The sequence below is a fragment of the Python bivittatus genome, unplaced genomic scaffold, assembly GCF_059951505.1.
Source record: "Python bivittatus isolate LINGU-HERP-01145 unplaced genomic scaffold, Pbiv_v1 ctg000850_np1212, whole genome shotgun sequence".
NCBI classification, from domain to species: domain Eukaryota; kingdom Metazoa; phylum Chordata; class Lepidosauria; order Squamata; family Pythonidae; genus Python; species Python bivittatus.
Genome location: NW_028277112.1, coordinates 20058333 through 20083964, shown reverse-complemented (window position 1 = coordinate 20083964; position 25632 = coordinate 20058333). Strand labels below are relative to the sequence as shown.

At 36.1% G+C, this 25632-nt stretch overlaps 1 protein-coding gene across 12 annotated transcripts in view; it reads left to right on the top strand.

Annotated features, from left to right (window-relative positions):
- The window catches only part of PJA2 (praja ring finger ubiquitin ligase 2), a 51212-nt gene extending 26523 nt beyond the window's left edge, over positions 1-24689 (top strand). For 10 of the 12 annotated variants that reach the window (XM_088130224.1, XM_025168156.2, XM_007430570.4 and 7 more), the window contains 6 exons: positions 1376-1561; positions 2476-2587; positions 9303-9344; positions 16418-16532; positions 16751-16872; positions 20621-24689. In XM_088130224.1, coding sequence (XP_087986350.1) covers positions 1376-1561; positions 2476-2587; positions 9303-9344; positions 16418-16532; positions 16751-16872; positions 20621-20749 — 706 coding nt within the window. In that variant the 3' untranslated portion in view covers positions 20750-24689. The remainder of the gene's footprint in view (positions 1-1375; positions 1562-2475; positions 2588-9302; positions 9345-16417; positions 16533-16750; positions 16873-20620) is intronic. The other 2 variants (XM_088130225.1, XM_088130227.1) reach the window with 1 other exon arrangement.
- The last annotated feature ends 943 nt before the right edge of the window (positions 24690-25632 follow it).

Sequence of the window (25632 nt, the reverse complement as noted above, 5' to 3'; positions counted from 1 at the left end):
TTAAGCACTACTGTAGCTAGCAAAAAGTGTCCTCATTTTCCCTTGCAAAATAGAAAATGAGAAGTTCAGCCTTCTTTTGATCACAAATTAATGTTTCATATCTTTCCCAAGCAGCAGACCTACGTATTCCTTTTTATTCTGGATACTAATAAAGAACCTTTCCTTTGGTTTTGCTCTGTTTTTAAAATTTCTTTCAGGCTTCAGCTCATTCTTTGTTTGAGCCTTCCTGATACTGTATATAAAGGTTCAGGTTATTGTGTCATACTCAGTCCTTGGTTTTACGGGCATTAGGTCCTGGATGTTAGAGGAGTCCAATATATATCTGTTTGTACTGTGTGTTTGTTACATGGTGACTTGGTTTCTTTTTCGTATTAGACTATGTTTAACTAGATAAATAGATAGATACTTCATTACAGTCATAGATCAGCTCAAAAACAAATAGAAAACATTAAGTGTGAGGCAGCAAGTAACAATCACAATAACATCCAATAAATATAAAATTAGTGTGATATATTTTAATACAAAACTTAACCATGTTAAGTGAAATAAATAAAATGACATTGATTGGACAGTAGCAACTGTAAATGAAATGAATCCAGGCAGCCTGGAAATCTGTCTAGATGGGGTGGTATTAGCTGCAACTGGGCATCTTTGTAATGGGAGCAGTGTAAAAGTACATGGGTTAGGGTTTCAGGAACTCCTTTGCCACAGAGGCAGCATCTTTGTTTACACTGGTCTCTCTTCAGATCATATAAATATTTTGCCTATTTTTATATCTTTCTTTTATTAGAGGGGTTTTTGGTCGGTTGGTCAGTTTTTGTGAACTGGCTGTTAGGAATTACGTATCTAAGATAGGCAGCCGTAGAAATAAAATGTATTTCTTTCTTTATTCCCACTGGAATAAAATTATTGTCTTGCATTCTCTTTATAGCATAGTGAAAACAATATTTGGTTATAAAAAAAAACCATAATAAACATTTGGGGTTATTGCTGTGCTACAGCACTTGGGAACCCAGAAATAAATTTCCCAAGGTGAATGTTATGAATGGGTTTGAATGATAAAAATAATAGGATGGCACACTTGTACAGTTCTGTTAGAATTTTAGCACAGATCACTAAGGCAGTTGATGCTGATGTTGTATCTTAAGGTAAAAATATATAAATGTCACATATAAAAATAATTCCATAAAAGCATTGCATTTTAGCTGTGCCGTTGAATTGTGCTGTTTATTATTATTTAAAGTTATGCTGTCTGTTGAAAATGGGTTGCAGATATTTGACTATTAGCACTCAGTATAGATAAAGGATACTTTACTATTTGCTTACATGTAGTTTTAATTTCATTTTGTATAGCTTTTCTCATTTTTATATAAAGGGAACAGACCTCTCTAGAGGATGGAGAGATTCCTTGGTTGCAATATCATGAAGAAATTGAAAGTAGCAGTGATGAAGAAAATGATCAAGCTAGCCATTTTGTACATCCTGGGTTTTTTATGTTGGATGGGAACAACAACCTAGAAGATGATTCCAGTATGAGTGAAGACCTAGATGTGGAATGGAGGTGGGTAGACTCTTTTGCTATCTTCAGTGCTTTATCCTAGGTAAATGATGATTTGGGAGCACATATGTTTCATATTTTATTTAAAACAGAATTGCAAAATAAAAAAAATATTATTTTGATATGTCCGTATGTCATTCCAATCTCAAGAACTGATCTCATATGTCATCTCTTATCTCACATGGGGTAAATGGGGTTTTCTGGCAAGGCTGTGTTCAGTTTGTCACACAGATCACCAGTGTCCTGTAATTCTAGAAGTAGCCTCAAGAAACAGCTAATCTGTTATTGTTTATGTTCCATTTATTTTTATATCTGAGTATGAAATAGCACAAATTTTATTTTTTTCACATTGTATAAATTAATAATGAAAACTTTTAATCTCCCTTTCTCTAGCAAAAGTTGGCATTTGTTGATATATAAAACACAAATGTTGGCTATTTAGGATAACTGAGAATTCAACTGTGTAGTTCATGATGTGCAGGCAAACCCAGAAGCAAGTCTTTTTGTCTTTATATCAAACAAAATATTAAGAATGAAACAAAATACTGTGAATATTTCTGTTCTTTATATAAGGCAGGACCTCCCACACTCATATCTGATTATCATCCTATTGATTGAAACACCTGACTCTAATTTTCCCTTCAAATGAACTGATAATCCTAGAGGTTCACATACTTTTGCCACACACAGAAATGTGGCTTTGGATCATTTTCCTCAATAAATAAATGTTTCTGACTCATCTGTTTAATAGGGTTCTCTTTATCTAGTTTTAAGACTTGTGTGGAGAAAGATCACTTTTTAGATCATATTTATGCAGAAATATTGAAAATTCAAAAGGCTTCACAAACTTTTAAGCACCACTGTACATGTTTCGGTCCACACTTAAAGGTAAAAAATAATGTTATATTTTCCTATAGGCTGCTTGATGAATTTGGGGATGGTCTTGGTGTTGCTCAAGCAATTTCATATGTGGATCCCCAGTTCCTTACTTATATGGCCTTGGAAGAACGATTGGCACAGGCCATGGAGGTAATGCAATAATTTTAAGTTATTGTTTTAAGATTAGATAAGGTGAGAAAAAACATTGGTTAAGTCTGTTTATCGTTAACTTCCACTACGGTTTTAGATTTGTTTAATGTATGTAATGTAGTGTAACTAATACTGGGGTAATGTATCTTTTTTATATAAAGTCTGTACCACAATTACCATAAAAAAGGTAATGTTGTAGTAGTGATGGTATTTGCATTTCATCCTTAAAATTCAGTTACCACATACCGGTCACCATGCTGCGTACTGCTGAAATACTTACCATGTACAAAGGGTACCGGTCAATGTCATGATAATGTTGCCATACTCTTTTTAGCCTTCTTGCGTAGCCTGCTAGATGGCACATATAGCAGTACCCCTGCTAGGAATAACCCCTATTAGGAGGACAGCTACTGACACATGTATCTACAGGCTCCAGGAATTTATAAAATGGGATCAAATATAACTAAGATTAGAATCCATGGCCAGTTGGCTAGACAAGCCATTCCAGTTGCTGTGGGTGAATGCTATAACCCATAGTTAACAGCAGACTGTTATTGCAGTCTAATTCTATCCAATATTCTACTGCCTTCCTCCACCTGATTTCAGAGATGCCTTTTGTGGCGGGGAGAGCATGGCTTCATGATCATGGTAGGAAGTGATGGGCAGGAATATTCAGGCTTGCATCAGAATGCCAGTGTGGTGTAGTGATTAAGGTGCTGGCCTAGAAACCAGGAGACTCTGTATTCTAGGCCTCCCTTTATGCATAAAAGCCAGCTGGGTGACTTTGGGCTAATATCTCTCTCTCATCCCAACCCACCTCACAGGGTTGTTGTGGGGAAGTAGGAGGCAGGAGTATTAAGTATGTTCGCTGCCTTGAGAGAGAGAAAAGAAAAATAAAAGGCAGGTTAAAAATATAATAATAATAACAATAATGATGCACCTGATAGCTTGTTCTATGAGCCAAGAACATAGGTGTTCCAAAAATTGAAGAAAAAAAATTGTGCTCACATCATTTGATGTGGAGTGAGGGTCTCAACTTTGTGAATTTGTAAATGTGCTCCAAATTCTTGTGATCTGGGTGTACCTGTACTGGGTGGATTGCACCCTCCAAGAATGTCTCCTTTGCTAAAAACCACTTCTGCAGCCAGCAGCTCTTTATTGAAAATATAATCACTCCATTCAATTGGAAGAAGACATCTGGAATAAAATTAACAGGGCAAGTAATCCAAATAGTCCTGTTGGGGAAACACAGATTTTTCCAACTTAACAAAAAGGTTGTGTTTGAAGAGTTGCTCTAAAACATTTCTGAAATGAGTCTCATGCAAAGATGGGTCTTCTGGAAAAATAAATAAATAAATCAGGATGTTATCCAGGTGCGCCACCACTTATTGGTGCAAAATATTGGAAAATGCTTTGTTCATGAACCTGAAGAAGACTGCTGGACAATGAACCAATTCATACTATGTATTCAAATTTGCTGCACTTAATGTCAAAAGTTGTTAAAATTCACAGTCCAGATTCGTTCTGATCAAATTGTAAGCGCTCATAAACCCAATTAGGTGACTGAAGACAGTCCACCAAATCTGAAATAAGAGGCAGTGGGTTTTGATCAGTAATGGTTACAGATTTAAGAAGCCTGTAATTTTATTTACTTGTTTGTTGATTCGATTTTGATGTTGCCAGACTCCAATCGACTGTGGGCAGCTGATCAAATAAAATACAAAAACAAAATACAATAAAATGGACCAGAAAAATTGCAGAATTATTACAAGATGGCACCCCAGACAACACATCAAAATATAAAACATCCCAAACATAATCATGTACAACTGTCAAGGAATTATTTTTCCTTGGTGCAAAAAATGGAGGTGCAGATGCTAGAGATGTAGAAGGACAAATGAAAATTTTCTTCAAATTGTCATCCAGAAATTCATCTAAACAGCTAACTCCTGAATAGATATGGGATATTGCCTTTTGGCTGTGATGTGGGCTGAGGGCTTCAGGTTGATGGTACAAGTTAATGAGGAGGCAAATTAACTGTTTCCTCTTTCCCCGGAGCATCAGCAAAATCAGTATACTTCTTTGTCAGGGAAGGAGATTCTGGTAGCATTGCAGGAGAGAGAGAGGGAAGAGTGGGATGTTTACAAATGGTGGGACTGACATTTTTGAGATGTCTTCCTTTGCTCCCAGTGGACATCTGGATTACGAATTTACAGCCAGTCTGTGCCCAATATGTGGAAACATGTAAGGAAGCTATGAATATAGTGGCATGAATTCTGCATGATCATTTATTTTCAGTTGCAGAGGAGTTGTACTTGGTAAAAGAGGACCAGCTCAAAGTGATTGCCTATCAATTGTTTCAATTAGCATAAGATTCTCTAATAACTGGATGGGTAATTTAAGCTGACGCACTGTAGTCTCATCTATGAAATTAGCAGTTGTGCCAGAATCTAAAAGGGAGCTGTATTCTATGCCTAAGGGTGTGTGAAAAGTAACAGGGATATTAAAATGCACTTGCCTGTTATTAGCTGTTTGAGCTGATCTTAATTGACCAGGAGCCCTCCTGCAGAACTCTTGGGAGGAGAGCCTACAAAGTTTCCCAAAGACAAGGTTCTGGAGCAATTTGGGTATTTACTTGTGAGGTGATCTGCAGTTCCAACACAGGAATGAACTTCAGCAGGGCAAGCCCGTAAAAGCATAAATCGGGGTCTCTGGTTTCCTGCTGCAAACAGAAACCTATGTGCGTGGGTTCTGTGCTATTTGCATGTTGTACACAGTGCTGGAATCTGAAGGGGCTGGAGAGTGGAGAGTGGGGAAGAGAGACAGGCTATAAAACTACCACTTACGCTTCCTTTGTGCTTCAGCTCCTCCAGTCGCCTATTGATTAACACGCAGTGGTGAAATAGTTCTTCCAAATTTTGTGGTGTGCGTTGTGGTGTGCCTTCATCCTTAGTTCATCAGAAACTGAAGTCCTTCCCAAAACTGATCAGTCAGAGCAAGATCATTCCTCTGGCATACAAGTGGATGGCATACATCTCTGGCATATGTGCTCCAAACTCTGTTATTTCGTGCTTCAGCTTGTGAAGCTCCTGTTTTGCTGTTGCTCTTTTGGCTGAGTATTCAAAAGCAACTCTAAATCTTTGCATTAAATTCTGGTAATTATCTGGCCGCCTCTTCTTTCAGCAAACTAAGAACAAAGGCAACCTTGGTCCAATCTGTAGGAAATTCTGCTGAGTGGCCTGCCACAAACAATTCACACAATACCATGAAAGTTAGGAATTGATCTTGAGCTTCATAAAATGTCTCTAGTAAACTTCCAGAAGAATAGCACAGTACTAGTTTAGCAGCAACTTGTGGGGCAGTCCAGGCTGAGATAAGCCTTGACTCAAGTGCTGTGTTAGCTGTAACATTGTGCAGGCACATTATTTTATGTATTGAGGATCACTTTTAAAAAGAGTGTTTCTTTATCCATTCCCCTTCATATTTGAAAATACTCATTTCACAGATTACATGCTACAGTTCAAAACAAACTACCACCTTTCTTTGAAATCTGAACAAGGATAAGATCCTGTCACCCTATGTTGAGATTGATGTGGAAAGGATTTCCCTTGTTACACTGCATCTTGGAGGCATTCAGCAGTGTGTGAAACTAAGTATCAGCAGTTTGAGTGGGACAGACAAGGTTATTGGACTTGTGGAAGTTGATAGCAGTGTGGCTCGTCCTTTGATCCACTTCTGACCAAAGCGTGAACAGAGTGCTTAGCATCAGCATATGACAATTATTATTCTCATAACAATACAACCGTTTCTTATTTCTTTATTTAATTTTGTATTTCAATATTATTTGGAGAGATCAGCTTAAAGACAATAAAGTTACTAAGTAATGTGGTTTCTGAAGATTGTTTTTAGAATAACATTGATCACCAGTAATTTAGATTATAGATCAAAATTTGTCATTGAATACTTAGCAAATAAAAGGTTATTTTGTAATATTTCCAGTAGTTCTTTGTTTTGTTTTACTGATTCAGTGGACAAACAGTTCACTGAGCAATTCTGAAAACTCTAAGTTCAAATCTGTTTTATTTAGGCTAAAAAAGCTTCACTTATTTTAACAATTGTAAACATGGTAGTGCCTTATTCTTTCCATTGTAAAATAGAATAATGCATATACTATCCTATCACAAGATCTTGAATGGTATAAGAACTAATTAACTTGTAACCTTTCTCCATGCTAGCTGTATTTTTCACAATAAATATTTTTATTTTAAGGCAACTTATGTTGACATTTTAATGCTTTTCCCAATTGCAGTTTCAGAATCTGGACATACAGGTAAATAGACTGTTGTCACACCTGTGTCTTCTGAAAATCATATCTGTGCTTAAATACATAGATTCCAAATATGGACATTTTTATAAATTGTTGAAAAAATGGGCAGAATATAAATGAAAGCATTTCAACTGAATTATTGGGAGCATTGGCATTATGTTTGTTTTGTATTGCTTAAAGACAGTTTAAATTGAATTTTGAAGATTTTTTTACTCATCTAAATATATAAAAAATAAAGCAATCTATTTATCATCTTGAAGTCCTGTGGTGCTCCTGAGGGAAGCTCCTGCATTGATGGCATTACTAGTGTGCCATTAGTGACATTAAGAGCTGGCAGGAATGCTCCTGACTGTGCCCTACCAAAATAACATAGCAAAACTAAACTGAGAGCCAAACCCGTATACTGGGAACACCTATTGCTGTTATTTTAACTCTACCACCCATGTCTCCAGTGTTCATTCTAAGAGCTTACAAAGCCAGAGTAGTTACAACTTCAAACAAACAGATGCCATTTCTGGTCAGTTTTATTGTCAACACACTTCCTCATTACCATTGCAAACACGTTCATAGCAGCAGCAATCTGCTGGCAATATTGATAAGCTCTGACGCTTGTCATGTTCTGGCATGGGACTTGGCAGTTCGTTCAAAATCATGCAAATTCACTTATCTGGGCTTTTTTAAATACAGTGATTTGAAAACAGTGACAACTTTTTCACTTCTAAATAAAAAAATGTAACTTGAAGCATACAGAAAACGTAGTGTTCTAAACCCTTAAGTAAATACATATAAATGATTTTGCTATTTTAATAGATTTTATAGTTTCATGAATGCTATCCATTTTTTCCAAGTACAGTTGAATAAATTATACATTTTAATTTATGTGCCAGTGTATAATGCAGAATAAATGCTTAATATTCCCAGCTAGACAGTAAAAAATATTTAAGGACCATCCGAGTGTTATCCCAGCACAGTATTTCAGTTGTTTTAAAGTAGGCCATCATGTTAGTAAATGGATTATCCGTTTCAGTTAAATTTAAAACAAGCCATTCCATTTAGTCTGTTGCCAAAGACTCCTGTTTCTCACATTAAAATGGACCTCTGTTTCTTATCAGACTACAGTTCTTTTATACAGAGAGAACAATTGCTAATGGTAACAATTTTTTAGAAGGTTTTGAGCTTCCTGAAGCTTTGTGAAAAGCAATACAGCTTTTGAATAATGAAATGCATGAGCCTATACATTAACAAAATGTACATTCTTTGAAAATATTGTATATGCTTGAAATATGTAGCTCCATTTCAGTAGAAAAATACAACGCCAATGTAATGCAAAACCACTAGTTAAATATTTTCTCATTTAAAACATATATTACAATCACTTTTCAAGATACTGCATTTAAGCACTTGAATACATACTAAGAGGTTTTCAGGAAAGTATTTATTGTTATAGCTTAAAAAATAAAGATACATCATAGCTAAATAAACTTGTATATACCATCATAAAACAGTTGATATATGTGCTGCTATAAAATTATTTTATGAAAAATAGATAAAAGAATAGTTATGCTTGTTTGTTATTTTTATTGTAAAATTATCATATAGCATAAGCTTTCATAACTAGCTTTCAACATTTCATTAGCTGTTTGTGATAAGTGAATCAATTCATTTTACAGTAATGCTGTTCCTTTTTCCTCTGGTTGGGTGAGAGTAAGGTGTAAGCTGCTATATATAATTGACATTAACTGAAATACATACAGATTGTTATTTGTTAAGAAAAAACACTAAGATAATCTTTTTGGCATCGTGTCCTGATCAGTAAAGTGTACTTAGTATCTTGAATTGGATCTGTGATTTTTGAAGTTTCAAATAATTCTGTAAACTATGACAAATGGTAGGAAATATTAGGAAGAAGAAATACATGAAAGGGTAGATGAAGAAAAGATTCAGTTGCATCTTCTATATTTTGACATTATCTCTGCATTAAGTCATATTGGACTTGCTTTGAATATTCCCTCTGGATTTCATTGATCAGAAAATGTTGAAGAACGTTGTAAATGAACATTATTAGTTTTGATAGTTTTAATATATCTGTGCTCTGACAGTGACAGTAAAAATACCTCTAGCTAAATCTGATATTTGGAGGTTATCGTTTGAAGCAAACATGCCATTTTATACCTAAAATGATTTACCAGCAGATACAAAACCATTGTCTATTTAAATGTAAATTTTCATTTAGTTTGGGGAAAAAAAGGCTTCCTTCAGTTGTGCTAATCCTGAAACAAAAATATTTTACAATTTTTATTAATTAAAATCTGTAGTTATTTAGGTATGGGGTACAATTTTTTAAAGAAAGTTGTACTCCTCCACTAACCTGAATCTTTTCAAATTCAGGTAACAAGCATGTTCATGGAAATGACTTATCAGCGTCTACAGGTACTTGCAATTTCTGATTGCCTACATTCCACTTATGTAGATAATGTACTTAAATTGGGAGGTTGGCAGTATTTTATTTTTATTTATTTTTATGGTTGAGTAAGTCAGGTATGTGTGAGTGGGAATTGGTGATCTTTTGAAGTACATTGTATTGCAGGAAACGTTTGCATGGAGGTTTTGGAATCCCAAATATTCTAATTTCTTTAAAATAACATAGTGTGAAATGTTAACAGCATAAAACAATTAGTACATAATACTGGCGTGGATTCTTGCAGTTATTTAAGTTATCTGAGTTTCATCTTAGCCATAATTTTGTGTGTATATATGTTAGAAATTGTGTTAGATGTATTCTACCCTCAACAACAAAATTCCAGATATTATTTGGTTTTACTTGAGACTGTCCACCAGAGATAACCAATTTCTATAGCTAAGGAAAGGTTTAGAACTTCAGCTGAAAATATATGCTTTCCATGAGAACTATGTTTTAATAAGATTGCTTTAAAAATAGTAACTGTGTGTTCATGCTGAAGGCTTTACCCATGAAATCTGCACATCGTAATAATAATAGCATCTAGGATAAGTATACCTGAATTTTACAGACGGAGAAGGGAACTGACTAGAGTGCTCTTGGCAGTTTGATTTCATTCATTTTTCTGCAAGTAGAAAGAATGTAGAGGTTTGGAAGGAAAAAAATCATTCTGGCTTTCTCCCTTAATTATAAATTAGCTACATCAGTATCAATGCATTATGAGTGAAGCCCTGATGCTTTGTTTACCACCTGTAATAATTGTTATCTACAATGATTTCCCATCTTATTTTATCTTAATCCATTTTAGCATAAAAATAGGAAACCTCTGTACATTTTAAGGCTGTGGAATTCTACAGAGAGGCTTTCAGTGGCTTGGAACAAGAAGAAAATTCAGGGAGATTATTTCATATCATTTCATAAGTGAATTTTTGTATGCTTTACTACTTTTAGTACTACTGCTATACACACATGTATTATCTAGGAAGGTGCCACTATTAGCATAGGAATGCCACTAAGTAGATGTTTAGCCTTATGTTATATTCCTCGGATGATAACTTTCTTTAAATAGAATGTTAAGATACTAAGGGTATTTTTTAATGGAAATATTTTCTTTATCTAAATTATGGCTATTGTATTTTGATGGGCACTTTAACTTAGCTGATTTTTAGTTTTACCATTACACGTTTATTTTGACTTCAGTTTTTCAGTAGAATGCAAGTGACCAAATTAAAAAAAAACAACAACACTGTGGGCACAATTAGAAAGTTATTATATGACCCTTTTCACATCATGGCAGGGGGTTATCTTTACTTTCAGCAGAGGCACTACTGTATTTCTTGTTTAAAGGCTGAGGGTCTTATATTAAGTACAAGTGGGCCTTGCTTAGCGATGGTAATTGGGACTGGCAACTTTGTTGCTAAGTGACGCGGTCATAAAGCATGACAACATGATTGTGCTGACTTACAATGACATTTGCAGCAGTCCCACTTGCTATCATTAGGCAAATCCTGCACAGTCACAGCATCCCGCGACCCCATGTTTGCCATTTGCAACCTTCTGCCAGCTTCCCCATTGACTTTGCTTGTTAGAAGCTGGCAGTGAAGGTTGTAAATGCCAATCACGTGACTGCAGGACACTGCAAATGATAACTGTGAGTCAGTTGCCAAGCGCCCAAATTGCTATCGTGACTGCAGGAACGCTGCAACAGCCCAACTACGAGGACCCATCGTAAGTCCCACTTGTTCAGTGCCATTATAACTTCAAACAGTTGCTGAACAAGTGGTCATTCAGTAAGGACTACCCATATCTTTTTAAAGATCTTTAATGATCTTTTTAATGAATAAGACGCGACTTACTCAACAAAAGTTTTTTTTATATTTACCAAGTATAAATGAGTTCTTAATATTTTACTCTTACCAGAGGAAAACACTCATTTGAACTAGATGTTAGCTGAAAAAGATGTTCTTCTTTGATTGCTGCAAAAAACACATATGAGATAATATTAGTTTCACTATATTTTTCTTGTAATTCTGTTAAAGAACAAAAAGATGTAAAACATTTCTGTAGTTAACTTGCTATGTCCATAAAAGTTTTTAATTATTGCTTTGGCTTTTTTCAGATATTAGTGCCTTGTAAATTCAAATTTAACTTACTTAAAAGCTTATTTAAAAATAAGTAAATCACCATTGTTAACAAATCAAACTCATGAAACATGTCTTTAAGTTTAAATTAGCATTGTTTGTTGATAGAAAATGTCACTCCAAGAAGAATAAAATTTCATCTTTAATTTCAAAGGCATGTTTCAAGATGTCTTTCTTTTGATAGTCATCAAGCCATGTATAATAAGAGATATTCATATTCATTTCTTTTTCTTTTCTCAAGTAATAATAATAATTCAGCAATTTGAAGTACAAATTATAGCATGTATAAACTTAAGATGGAATTCAGAAGGGAGGGCACAGTTTTTACAGGTGGTCCTCTGTAAATACTCAGTCTAGCACTACTGCTTGAATCTGCAAAATAAGCCCAGTTTGGCACCCTCCCACTGCTCATGTCCCATCACTGCTTGGTCCAACACATTTTTTCAGTCAATATTGCTTTGAATATTAAAATCATTGATCACATAAAAATGTCCTCAGCTGTTATCTTAAACAGAGATCTTGAATAAAGCCCTTGAAATCATATCTAGCAACACATGAAACTTGACAAGGTTTGCTACAGCAGTCATGTACTTTTAATGCAAAACAACAACAACAACATCCTTTATTAGTGTTTTCTCAGTATTTTCCACCATATTTTCAGTTCTATATTTCACTGAATTGTTGGATAAAGACGGTGAACCCAACTAATTTGTTTTCTTCCATAGACTCAGAATGTAGTAACATTCACTGTAGGAACTATTAACTTTTTGCCAATAGGAGGTGGATAACTTGTCTTCTCTATTGGTTGGAATGTTCATATGTAACCGGCACAAAGTTTTTATTAGAAGAATACATTAGAAAGTGCACTATTTTTTTAAGTAGAAAGTAATCCTTTGGGAGTTCTCAGTGAAAGATGAAAATGGGAAGGTACTTAATTTTTTTTTTTTTTTTAAGGAAACTTCCTAAGTAGTTAACCTCAAAAGATGTATGGGTGGTTCTCATTATCCATAATTTCTTGTATCTGTGGTTTGGGTTTTTTTACTTTCATGTACAAATTAGCAGTCAGGCTTTTGTATATCCATAAAGTTAATTCATTAAGGCTTAAGTGGCCAGATTACCAATGCTGTGGTTGGAAATTTCAAAACAATAGTCTCCTCTTTCCCCTCTGACCAGAGTGTTGGCAAGTTCACAACTCTTACACTCTGGTCAGAGGAGAAAGAGAATGATTATTTGTATATTTCCAAAGAAGTGGCATTTTTTTCACAAGAACTGGTACTGGATCATAGATCACACTTTAGGAAATACTGGTCTGTAGGTCAGTTTTGTGTGCATTCTGGCATAACAGCAGCTTCTATAGCTTGCATTGTTAGAAGTGACTTTATAACAACTGGAAGAAAGGCATATTAATTTGGAATTAATTCTGAACTTAATACAGTAAATTCTTAGGAGTGTATCTTCAGAGGCAAAATCAGAAAACTGGGCAAAATTCAGAATATTCTTTTCTATATTTTACGTAATCAGGTAAGAAATGTTGAGCTTTTGAATAATACATTGTTGTTACAGCTATTAATGTAACAGAACAATAAAGCCAATGCATTTTGTGTTCCATTTCCTCCCAGTAACTAATATATTTGACTAACACCTTACATTTATTTCACTGGCAGTTAAGCAAGAATAATTTAGGCTGCCTTTAACCCCTTGAAAGTAATGTAAGTAAGAGTGTTGTCCAAATAACCCATAACTTCTGCTTTTGAACTTTCAGTATGAGTCATATTTATATACGTAATCGAACTGAAACTATTTTTTCAATTCTTTTTCATGTATTCACTTCCCCATGATTGCATCAACATCTGTGCTGTGTGCACAAGGGCATTTAAATATTCATCAGTTTCTTTTCATTTTGTGCAGAAGACAGAAGAATCAGGCAATTGAAAAACAAGGCATATCTAATTGAAAACAGAAACATTGGCCCTACTATATAAAAGCAATATACATGGCACTGTTCAAATTCTTACTGTGTAACAACCGAAAGCTATAATATCAAAGTCTAAAAGATTTGTTTGGTTAGAAATCTTAGCAATGAAATAACAGTGTTACCATCTAGATGGTTGGGTTGTGGGTTTGAGTTTCCCAGTCAGTTTGTGATATACTAACTACAGAACCATATTGAATGTAAATGTTACAGTATAATCTAGTTTAATGTATTATACTTTTTGGGCATTCTTGTTTTTCTCTTCAAGTTTAAGATAATATAATTCTAAATTGCTTAGATGATATTTTCAAAGTGTAAACTTTCTCACTCTGATCAGTATTCAAACTTACTCTATTGGATTTGTTGTTTGTGGGTTTCAGTGCACAGCTAGCTACTTGGAGATACTAGCTCTTGCTTTTTATTTATGTATTTGTTCATTTGCTGTGTGCATGCCCCTCCTTTTTTCCATAGTGACTGGCAAAGTCACCAGAGAGCTTCCATGGCTGAGAGTGGCCTCTCCTCCCTAGTTCATGAGTGTCCTCAAGGGAGGGCAAGGGGGCAAATGATATGTACATCACGATAGATGTTATTTTGATGACCTTTTTTTTTAGAGATGCTGCTGTCCTAGTCCAACACCTTATGTACTATACTATGATGGTTTTCAGTGTGTTGTTTTCATTGTAAGCAATCATGTTTATTAGCTGCAGGTCAGAAGAGTGGCAACAAAATATCCCTGCAAATCTGTGGTAGAAAATTGGAGTTCTGAATGTCAAAGCAACTCACTATATTTTCACGCCTCTCTTTTGAAAATAGTGGAGGCTAACAGTTGAGATTTTCTGTGCAGCAATAACCAACTAATATGGAATTGAGGGATGTAAAGTGTTTCATTTCCCCTCAACTAAATGAATTCAAATGGTAACTTTCTTACTTGATTACTAAGTTATCTGAACTTTGAAAAAGTCCCCATAAAAGCACTTTCATTAAATTGGCAAATAATGCTTTATTAAAAGCATAGATAATTACAATAATTATGTATTTTAGTGTTAATGATTCAGCAGAGTGAGATTCTGTCAGATGTTTGAACAATTTCAATGGAATACAGTAGAACAGGATGTCTGTTAAATCCAAAAATCGATTAATTTCAAATTTATCTCAATTACATTATGAAGGTAATTACGTAATAGACATATTTATGCCATTGACACAAGTGGTGTAAAATGTCAACTTTGCGAAAGACATAAATGAATAAATGGAGCTTATGGAAGCACAGATAGTTCTATTGCCAAAATTGGTTATAATCCTTCTAAAAACAAAACCTTTGAATTTGGCTTGGTACAGAACTGAGCATTTCAGTTTAATATTTGTGTTCTAGTGCGATGGTATGAGTGATGAAGTTCTGTATTGAAAGCTAGGCCTTAAATTGGGAAGTGTAAACCACAAATGTTTATTTCCACCTCACTTTTACAATAGAAAAATACTATTGTCTGTCTTGAATAATTACTGCATGGATTACAAGTGATATATATGTGAAGAATTTGATAAAATATAATGTAATAGAATAAATATTTATGTATTAAACAGTGCATAGATGTTTACTCTTACAATATATATATTCTTAACTGTAAAGTGCTTTGTAAGTAATGGATAGAATATCATCCTAGTATCTTCTCAGAGACATAGAATAAATTTACTAACCATTCCCTTTGCTCTCTGATCCACTGTTAAACATGAAACTTGGCATCTGTTCACCAAGCTTGGCAATCTGTTCATACAGTATAAACGTGAGGTCTGATAAATGAATACTTAACTGAAATTATATCTAGTAGAAACAAGATGAAAAATAAGCCTTCTCCAATTTGCTGTCCTCCAAATATACTGAACTACAAATTCCACAATTCTAACTAGATGCGATGGAATTATGAAGGCCAGGCTCAGGGAGATAAGCATTTTCTTGGCTCGCCTCATGAGTGTGGGAACTACAAGAGGATGAGACTGGGACCTCCCTGAAGAATTCACACTGTTGTGGCTGGCTGACTTGGGACCTGGGGTTTCAGTCTGGGAAGATTCTTGCTAGAGGTTGTAGCTAATAAACATAGCTGAACTGATTTTGCATTGTCTCTTGGAGTTCCTTGGGCTAGGCCTGACACTAGCATGATAATTAGGCATGCAATCTAAGAAAGATAGATATTGTACCCCAAATATATGGAACTGCTTTTTAATCTCATAAGCAATTATTCTGCAGAAGTTTGTCTTGGCTATCAGCTTGGTGGTCACCATTCTCTCAATAAATACTCAAATAGGATTTTCTGGAAAGTTATGAACTACGTAATAATGGCTGCTTAACTATGCTATCCACATAAGTATTCATGGTGGATTGTGCTTTTCTCTTGAACAATAATTACACTGATCAATGACTGAAATAAAGATTTGACTTGATGAGCAATAAAGCCATGCATTAGGAGAGAAGGTTGTTGGTTAAAATTGTGGAAAACTTAAAGAGAGATGTCTCTGTGTGTGGCATTTAAAAGGATGACATTATTTAATATACCTCCTTAGTGTTAGATTATAGAAGCCACTATTTTTATGGTCCAATTTCAAGTTACAACTACAAGTAATTGGAAAAAATGCCATAATTCATGACAATGTCACACTGTTACTAAAGCAATTGAATTTGGAATAGACAGATAGTTAGCCAGTTTAATAAAATACTCTCAAGTTAATTAACAAAGTTTATACTGTAATTTCTCATAATTTAATTAATATTTACTATACAACTTTGTTAATGTCATTTATATTAATACAGCCTTCATTTCTGCAAAAATAGAAGCAATTAATTTATATCTAGTTATGGTTATGAAATCCTACACAATGAACATACACACACACATACATATACATATATATGTTTGTTTCTTTTCATGTATTTTTCTAGACTGCCCTGGCACATCTAGAATCTCTTGCAATTGATGTTGAGCAGGCTCATCCACCAGCTAGTAAAGAGAGCATAGAATGTCTGCCACAAATTATTATTACAGAAGATCACAATGGTAAGGATAAATGACGTACTCACTGTTCCGGTCAAATATTTTTATATGATCTAATAGTATGATATTATGTTACTATCTTTTGTAACTTAATTTGGTTTAATCTGTTTTTAATTTATTAAAAATAAACTATTTTTCATTTATTAATAACTATGCCACCATAATTTTTTTAACAATCTAGTTCTACATTTGTATACTAATATGCACATTGTTTTCCTAAGCTGTAGGTCAAGAGCAGTGTTGTGCTATTTGCTGTAGTGAGTACCTCAAAGAAGAAATTGTAACAGAGCTTCCATGTCACCACTTCTTTCATGTGACATGCATAACACTTTGGTTACAAAAGGTATGTCATTATGTTATAGTTGAATGCTGCTTTAAAACTTGAAGTTTAAAAAAAAAACTATATTTATTTATTTATTTATTTATTTATTTATTTATTTATTTATTTATTTATCAAACAAACTCCTATGGCCACCCATCTACCAGAAGGAACTCTGGGTGGCCAACAAGAATAAAAACATGATATAATTAGAACCAAAAAAAAATTTGAAACAAGCAACAACAACAAAAAATGTTGTGGTCCTGATAAAACTTGCATCCATCAATCACGCATACAATGCTGGCCCCATCAACATCTTGGCCCCAGTGCCTTGGCAAAAGCCAGGTCTTCACTTTTTTCTTGAAGGCCAACTGGGTTGGGGCCATCCATACCTCTAGGACAGGCTGTTCGATAAGATAGGCACCATGACACAGAAGGCATGCTTCCAAGTTTCCACAGGTGACAGCTTCACTGAGGGAATTTGTTGCATGCCCAACCTATCCACTAGGGATAGGCAGTTCCATAAGTAACCTGGCCCCATGTCATGCAGTGACATGCAGATGATAACCAGCACTTTGAATTGCATCCAGAAGTCTACTGGAAGCCCGCACAGCTCATAAAGGAGTGGTGTTACATGGGTGTACTGCGATGTAATCACTACTGTCCAAGCTGCTGCATTTTGGACCATCTGCAGCTTCCAAATGCTTTCAAGGGCATCCCCACATACAGCATTTTGCAGTAATCCAATTGAAAGGTGATGAAGGCATGAGTGACTATGAGCAATGCTTCATGATCTACGAAAGGGCACAATTGGTGCATAAGATGTATTTGTGCAAAGGCTTTCCTAACCACAGTTGAGTCCAGGAGAACCCCCAGATTGCTCACCACCTCTGACTGGCAGAGTATAATTCCGGGCAGAGTTTAAGATGTCAAATCACTAGGTTGGGGAGCTGGGGGCAAAACACACAGCCGCTCAGTCTTGTCAGGGTTGAACCGAACCTGGTTCATCCCTATCTAGACGTATAGAGTCTTCAGGTGCTGAGAAAGCACCTTCATAGCATCACTGGAATGCCCAGGACAGAGATGTACAATGAATATCATCAGAGTACTGATGATACTTAATCCCATGCCAGTGGATGACATCACCCAGTAGTTTCATGTAAACAGGAGTGGGAGAGATTCAAGTCCTGTGGTACCCCACAAAGCTGAGATCTTGGGCTAGACTTCTCCCCAGCAACAACACTGACTGGAAGTGGAATTGTAGGAAGAACCACTGAAAAACAGTGATTCTCATTCTCAACCCACTCAGTGGCCCAGAAAAAACCATGATTGATGGTATCAAAACCTGAGAGATCAAGAATGGACAGGATGGATATGCCATCCCCATACTGGGCCCACCAGAGGTCATCCATAAGCGCAATCAATGGTACTGTATCCTGGCTTGAAACCCGACTGTAATGGGTCCAGATAATTTGTTTTCTTTAGAGCCTTTTGAAGCTGCAAGCCTACCACCTTCTAAACAACCTTCCCCAAAAAGGGAATTGCAAGGTCCAGTGATAATTTCTTGAAGAGGGGATAGACCATTGCCTCCTTCAAGGCATGCAGCACTGCTCCCTTCCACAAAAAAGTATTTATGGGGCCCAGGCTACATGTCACCTCCCAGGAGGCCTTGATTAACTAGGAGGGACATGGATCTAACATATAGATGACAGAACTCAATAACCCAAGGTCCCTGTCCACTTCCTCGGGACCAAATGGCTGAAACTCTTCCCAGATAACTGAGCAAGATCATGCCTCAGTCAATTCCATGGTTACTGCTTAGTCAGAGTCCAGCTCCAAGTGGATCCAAGTGACTTTATCACCGAAGTGTTTAAAACAGTCCTTGCAGCAACCCTGCAAGAGTTCTCCCAACCTCTTCTTACCAACAGGGCCACTTGCTAGCTATCTGCAGACATGATAAGAGTGGAGAAATAAGCACATTTTGCTGCTATTATTACCACACAAGATATGCTTTAATAAAGATTCTTATTTGTGCTCAATCAGATTCACTCCAGCTGCACTCTAGGTGTTTCTTGCATCATTCCATCTCACTGATTTCCTCTAAAAAACAGGAGGCCCTGTGGAATCCACAAGCACAGAGATTCCACCCAGGCATGTTCCAATCCAAGGCCATGATTGCCCACTCATTCCAGATGTGACTAAGGCCTCAGTCACACCATGGAACAAAGCTTTGGGAATGACCCCAAGTTCCCTCTGGAATCTTGCTGGGTTTATCAGTCACCTCCCTCCAATGGGGGGTGAGAACTCCAAGGATAGAAAGGGTGATCTGGCCATGACAAGGGACACAGATCAAGTGTGTAACCCTTTGGTGAGTCAGACCCCAAGTAATCTGGAGCAGGTCCATGACTGGGGAGAATACTGCAGCCTCCAACTATATTTTCTATATAACCCCAGTTTTGCAAGCAAATACTGTACATGTGGGTTACTGGTAAAGATTTGTACAAATGAAAGTGCCTCCAAAACAACTCACATAAAAATGATAAAGGCAGCAACCTATTTCACTGGCTTCTCCAAAGCATTTAGTCACATTGATTTTGCTGCTTAAGATCAGTGGCTTAGTTCAGTTCAATCTTGGTTGGAAGCACATCAACAGTAGCACTTAACATATGATGTATATTGAAGTGCATAGTTACAATTAGCTGTATTGGTATGGTACTGTGTTAAACCATCACAAAATAGAATTACATAGACTGAAAAGCTGTAAAGCCATCTTGTGAAGAAAGCAATCTACTGTTTTTAAAAAAAGTTTGAATGAAAAATGGGAAAATCTTTTCCTTCACATTTAAAGTGTAGTGTATACTTTTATGAAGCAAGCTTACATAGTAAAGGTTTCTGAAATGCTAACTCTTAAATGTTCATTAAAGTTGGACAGTGTCATGGGAGATAATCTCTCTCTGTAAATTCAGTAACAAACTCCCACATGCCCTAATAAGTGAAGTGAATGCTGTAAGAACACTCAGACTACATAGTAGTATCAGTAAATAGTTTCAAATTGATTATTACCCAATGTAAAGGATTTACAGTCTCTTCCAGGTATCGCAACACTTCTGAAGAGTTTTATTTTAATAAACTATAATTTAGACAATTGTTTTAGCAGCGTGTTAGGTCTTTTATATTGGGCAAGTTGACTGGATTATCACTTTGGTAATGACTTGAACATGAAAATTACAGAAATCCCTCCTGAGCTTACCAGTTGTGAACTAATCTTACTCCATGGAATTATATATATTTTAAGAGATGTGCGGGAGCAAATCAGGTGTCACATAGAGACTGCCATTTCACCAGAAAATACTTGAATTTAATTAACTGAAATGTACTTGACATGTTGCCTGCTTCATATGATAATATAGATTTCTGGTATATTTTAAACACACAAATCCTATGTAATATCTAGTATCAAGAACCTTCTTAAAATACTTAATAATATTGGGGTTCTGTATATCACATTTATAACACATGCTCTCTTGTATGTAATTAAAATCGATATTTAATACTTCCATGAAGAAAACTATTTATGCCATAGAAACCACTGTGAGCCTGACATGACCATTTTAAAGGAGGCAACATAAAGATTTGAATCTGTGCCTTTTTAGCTTTTTTGTTTTCCCCAATTTGCAGTTCTTTTCCTAAATATATTTGAAACTCTACATTTGGACCCTCTTGCATTCCTGACCTGAATTGTAACTAAACAGTGGTGTTTTCTCTTGCCTAGTCTGGAACGTGTCCTGTGTGCCGCCATGTACTTGCTCCGGGGCTTCCAGAGGCAGCCTCACCTGCGTTCACCTTCTTGCCGGATCAGGATTCTGCTCCTTCAGTCCAGAGTGCCTCAGGGACACAATAAAGGAATACCTGAAAAAGATTTTAGCCCATCACATTGTACTGTAAACTTCTTCTGTTTAATGGCAACATGGAATTGGTTTTGTGTGTGTGCACATGTGTGTGTGGCATACACACATACACAAAAACATGTAGAAATTCACACACACACACACACACGTTTTGCAAGAGAATGTATGAGCTTACAAAATGGTTTAGGGTTATAATAAGAGTGAGAATAACAGACTGAAAAACAAGAAGGTTGCACTAGTTTTCTGCAGTAAGCATACTGCTCTTAACTAATGTCTAATGGTAATATTCAGTTTGTCTTGAAAAATGATCATTAATGTGGCATTTATATTCAAAGTAACACAGCTGCAGTGCAGTTGGAGCTTACCCAAGTTATGCATATGATACGTTTTACATAATGTTAGAGGCTTGGATTATTTCTTTTAAAATAGTGCCACTTAATTACTTTGTATATAACTCTTTCATATTTGCATCAAATGTGAAGATGTTCTGTGATAACAGCAGTAGTATACTTTGGTTTCACTGGAAATAAACAGCATAATCAAAGAATTACCCTGTGATTTCATCATGGCCTATGTGTGCATGAGAGTTTTTGTGACTAGTACAAAATAGACTTAATTTGGATTATTTTATACAGTTCAAAATCTGCACTTTCAAATTCCTGGTATAAGAATTGAGGGAACGGCAGCTGAATTATGGAAGGTTTATAGAGCTAAGTGGCTTGATTCAAGGAGAATCAGCAAGAGCCTTTCATTGGAGTGTCAGGAGCTGAAATCAGGATAGGCACATTTTTGTAAGAACTGTGCAAGTATTACAAGGGCGTAATACTCCATGTAATATGGATACACAGTGAAAATCAGGTGACCTGTTATTAGAGCACCGAAATTGCCTCACAGTGCCGTTTCTCAATATATTAGTCTTCAAATGTTTCCGCCGCCTTTATAGTATTGTTTTGAGTGAAACTGCAGTGCACTTCAGTAAACTACTTGGACAAAGCCTTATCAGCTCACTAATTCTACACTTATATGTTACAGAAAGGTTAAAACAGAAGTTTCTGAGTGTTAGAAATTGGTTTCTTACAATTAAATGGAAAGAGAGCATTAGTGTATATAGGACAGGTTATTTTATTGTACAGTGCCATAAGATATGCTTTCAGTGATCCTACCCAGGTCTTCTTCAATTTACATAATATTGGCTAGATTGAGCCTTTATAGAGAAAGAATCTATTAATGGCTACAATTTTTCTTCTTAACTGTTGTTAGAATCTATCCTCCATTTTGTTCAGGGAGAATACATTTTGCAAAAAGCTTTAGCACAGTAAGGGTTTGTGGGGGTGGAAGTGGGTAAGGGAATAATCCAGTGTTTTACCCCAAGGCCATCAGCTCACAATTTCTAGAGCAGAAGAGAGAAAAACAGCTGGGCTCTGTTTCAAAGTGGAGTAGACTAATTATCATTAAGACTTCCAGAGCATTATTGCACTCCCACTCCTGCAAACTCCTGCATTGCTGAAGACACAACCTTACCACTTTTTCAGGACTAAAGGAAAAGGAAATTATGTTCTCAGTTGCCTAGTTACAAGATATTTTCATTCCTCTTTCTAAAGGACCAGGTAAAAATTCATAGGCTCTTTGGTGTGAAAAGCAAACTTTAGCATATTGGAAATTAAGATGAGTTCCCTTTTTAACCACAGAGGCTAGGTTCCCCTGGCTTCTTGTGATATAAATATATCTATCATGAGAAAAATTGGCCATTTTCTGTTCTCAGCAATATAAAAGATGCTTCTTTAAAGCTAAAATCTTAGCCCAGCTTAAAATTGTCCTTAAATCAAGGCTCTTGCTTAGAAATTCATAGACTTCCTGAATAAACATGCACTCTACAATTAAAATACATTGCAAATAAGTGACTTTTTGTACAAGTATAATCTAGGGGCATAAAATATATGATCACACAGCTCACATGCCTTCTGTATTGCAGAAATACAGCTGCAGAGAGCTACATGCTGCTGACTTCTTTCTACCCTCATAAGGATACTAAGCAAGCTCACTTAATTGAAGATCATTGCTTCACCTTCATACACACTCCAGTGTTGAAGCAAGTACCTTTAAACAATATGACGGCAATGGTCAGTAAAGTTACTACTCATCTGAGGAGTAAGCATATAGCAGATATCAGCTTGTAATGTTTCTTTCAAATTAAGGACATAAAGTCTATAAGCTGAACTTCATATTGCAAAAGAGAAGCACAAAAAGAGCTTTTCTTTGGACTTCATAGGAAATAGTGATGAAATATAGGACTGATCCTAGCAGCTGTGATGAGCTATTAGTCCATGAGTCTCATGGAAAACTCTCTAATAGAGTACACAAGTTACTGTGTCATTCATAACATCAATTACCCACCCTGCGTTTTGGCTTTTCTTATGTGCACAGCATCTGAACCTCATTCAACCAGTACCGTATCTATAGAAACACAATCTATGGTAATGACTGCCATGAGCATACAGCAACAAATTTTATGCCCCTGTCCTACCATACACACAAACACAAAAATTAAATATACGCAATGCAACGTGTAGTAAATAGAACCAACAGTGTTAGGGAGCAAAAAAACAGTGCTAGTAGGCATAAATTTTAGGGCTTCCTCTTGTCCGTCAGGAGATTACATCTCAACAAAATGTAGCCTACTGCAACTGTCAGCCCAACATAGCCATATGCAACTGGAAACTACATGGAGAAGAAAAGTTTGTCATTTTTCCCATTGATAGAAAAAAGTTTCTGTACAACCAAGATTTCAGCACTTTGAATTGGGATGCTGAAAGCTCTGCTGGGGAAAATAACACAACTACTAGATGTCTGGCGCTCAGGCAAATAGTTGTTAGCAGTCAAATAATGAGCCCACCAATCTGAGAGCTGATTCAGACCAATAGGAACTATTCAATTTTAAATTATTTGGCGTTGTGTATTTCTACTACTGGATTAGGTTTTTCATTGATTTTATTTCCTAGAAAACATTTTCTTGTCCATTTCTGGATAATAGCTTTTTGGATGATGTCTGCATAAACTTACGTGTTGCCTTTCATAAATATTGAACTAAGTTCCACATCCTGGAGGGGACCGACAGGCAGCATTTTTCTGCACAGAAATCCTTTTGCATGCTGCTTTGGCAGCAGGTAAGCTGCCTTTCCTCTTTTTTCTAAAAGTATCACCACTGGCTCCCATTTCATCAGAAATCAAGTTTCTCTTGGCCTGTGAAATGGGTATTCACAGCTCTGATGCTTCAGTAGAGTGTTGTTTCATACATATTTGAATATGAGAGTTTCCCTTCTTTCAGTCTTTTTTGTCTTTAGGATTAGAAATGTTAAGTAGGATAAGGGTGGGCAGCCTCAGGCAATACCATCTCTGATACCCACAGTGAGTAGAATTGAACATTTTGGCTGTGTTTTATTGTAAGAGTTATAGCCCTCCTTTCCTCTACAAACCTAAAGTAGCATGTATAGCACTCCCTAATCCTGTGAAATATATCAGGCTAAGGGAGAATGATTGGCCCAAGGTCACCTACTGGGCCTCCATAGCTGAGGCTGGAGGTGCCTCAGGCTTTGCAGAGGCTAAAGGCCCAATAGAGCCCTTTTAAACCATAGCCTCCCTCAAACTAAGCATAACAGATAACAACTGAGCACAACGGATATCGTAAGCTGTTGCAAGGCTTAAGCTACCAATTTACCCCCCTCCATCCATTCTAGTTACATCACATCACCAGCTACACCCCCTGTAACCTCTTGGAAGGACACAAGCAATTCCTTCCCTGGCTGAAAAAGGTTGCATAACCTTGTGCTATGATGTTAGCATGTAAACTAAACCATTTTCTCTCTGTAAAAGTGAATGATTGCTTCTCCATGCTTTCTGGTTGTGTATAAAAAATAAATTGTTACTTTGTTCGAATATTAATATTTGTCTGAGTTAATTCTTCCCATTGCTTGTTGAGTGAATTTGAATTAGTTTCCTTTAACAGCTCTATTTCCCAAACAGCAGTATTAATAAAGTATAAATTAGCTGTGGTTTGCACTACACTGCAGTTAAAACATCCTTCTCTTTGGCTTATGGCTATATATATACAGGTAGTCCTCAGTTTAAGAACAAGTTCTTTTCCCAAGGTCTGTCCTTAAGTTGAATTTGTATGTAAGCTGGAACAGTAGTATTGTATAATACTGTATTATTGTGTAATTAACTCAAACCGTTGTGTATTTAATTCAAATCATTGTGCATTTAACTTGGATTTTGCTAAATAGGGTGTGTTCTTAACTATGGGTCATCCTTGAACCGGGCATTCTTAACCTGGGAACTACCTGTATACAAATTAATATGGACAAGAATCTCTAGCAATGGCAGCAGAAAGGAGCATGGGAACAGCTAGAAAAGGAGGAGATGAACTTCCTCCTTTTCACTTTACATTAGGATCCAAGCCATCCGCTCTACAAGAAAATGTCTATTTTGGGAGGTCCCTTTTCAGAATAATTTCCTCCTAAGGAAAAATGGGGAGAGAGCAAGTCCTCTTTTGTCCAAAGTTCCAATCACAAAGAGAAACCAAACACAAAGTGTGGCTACTGCAGTTCCATTCTAGCCCTGTAGAAGTATCCCAGGATATAGTTAAAGAAACCATACTAGTATGATTCCTGGCTACAGGTTCCATTAGATCCCATATAGTACACACTTCACAATCTTGGCTGAAAATAGATCCATTCTTATTATAACTCTGATGCTGCAGAAACTAGGTCAATAAGAAAATTTGAATAAGACTTCAGTCCTGTACCAAGGTAATTTTATTGCATCCTGTCAGTCCTTAATTCAAGCTCTATGAGCAGATCTATGATCCAGCTTAAAGGTT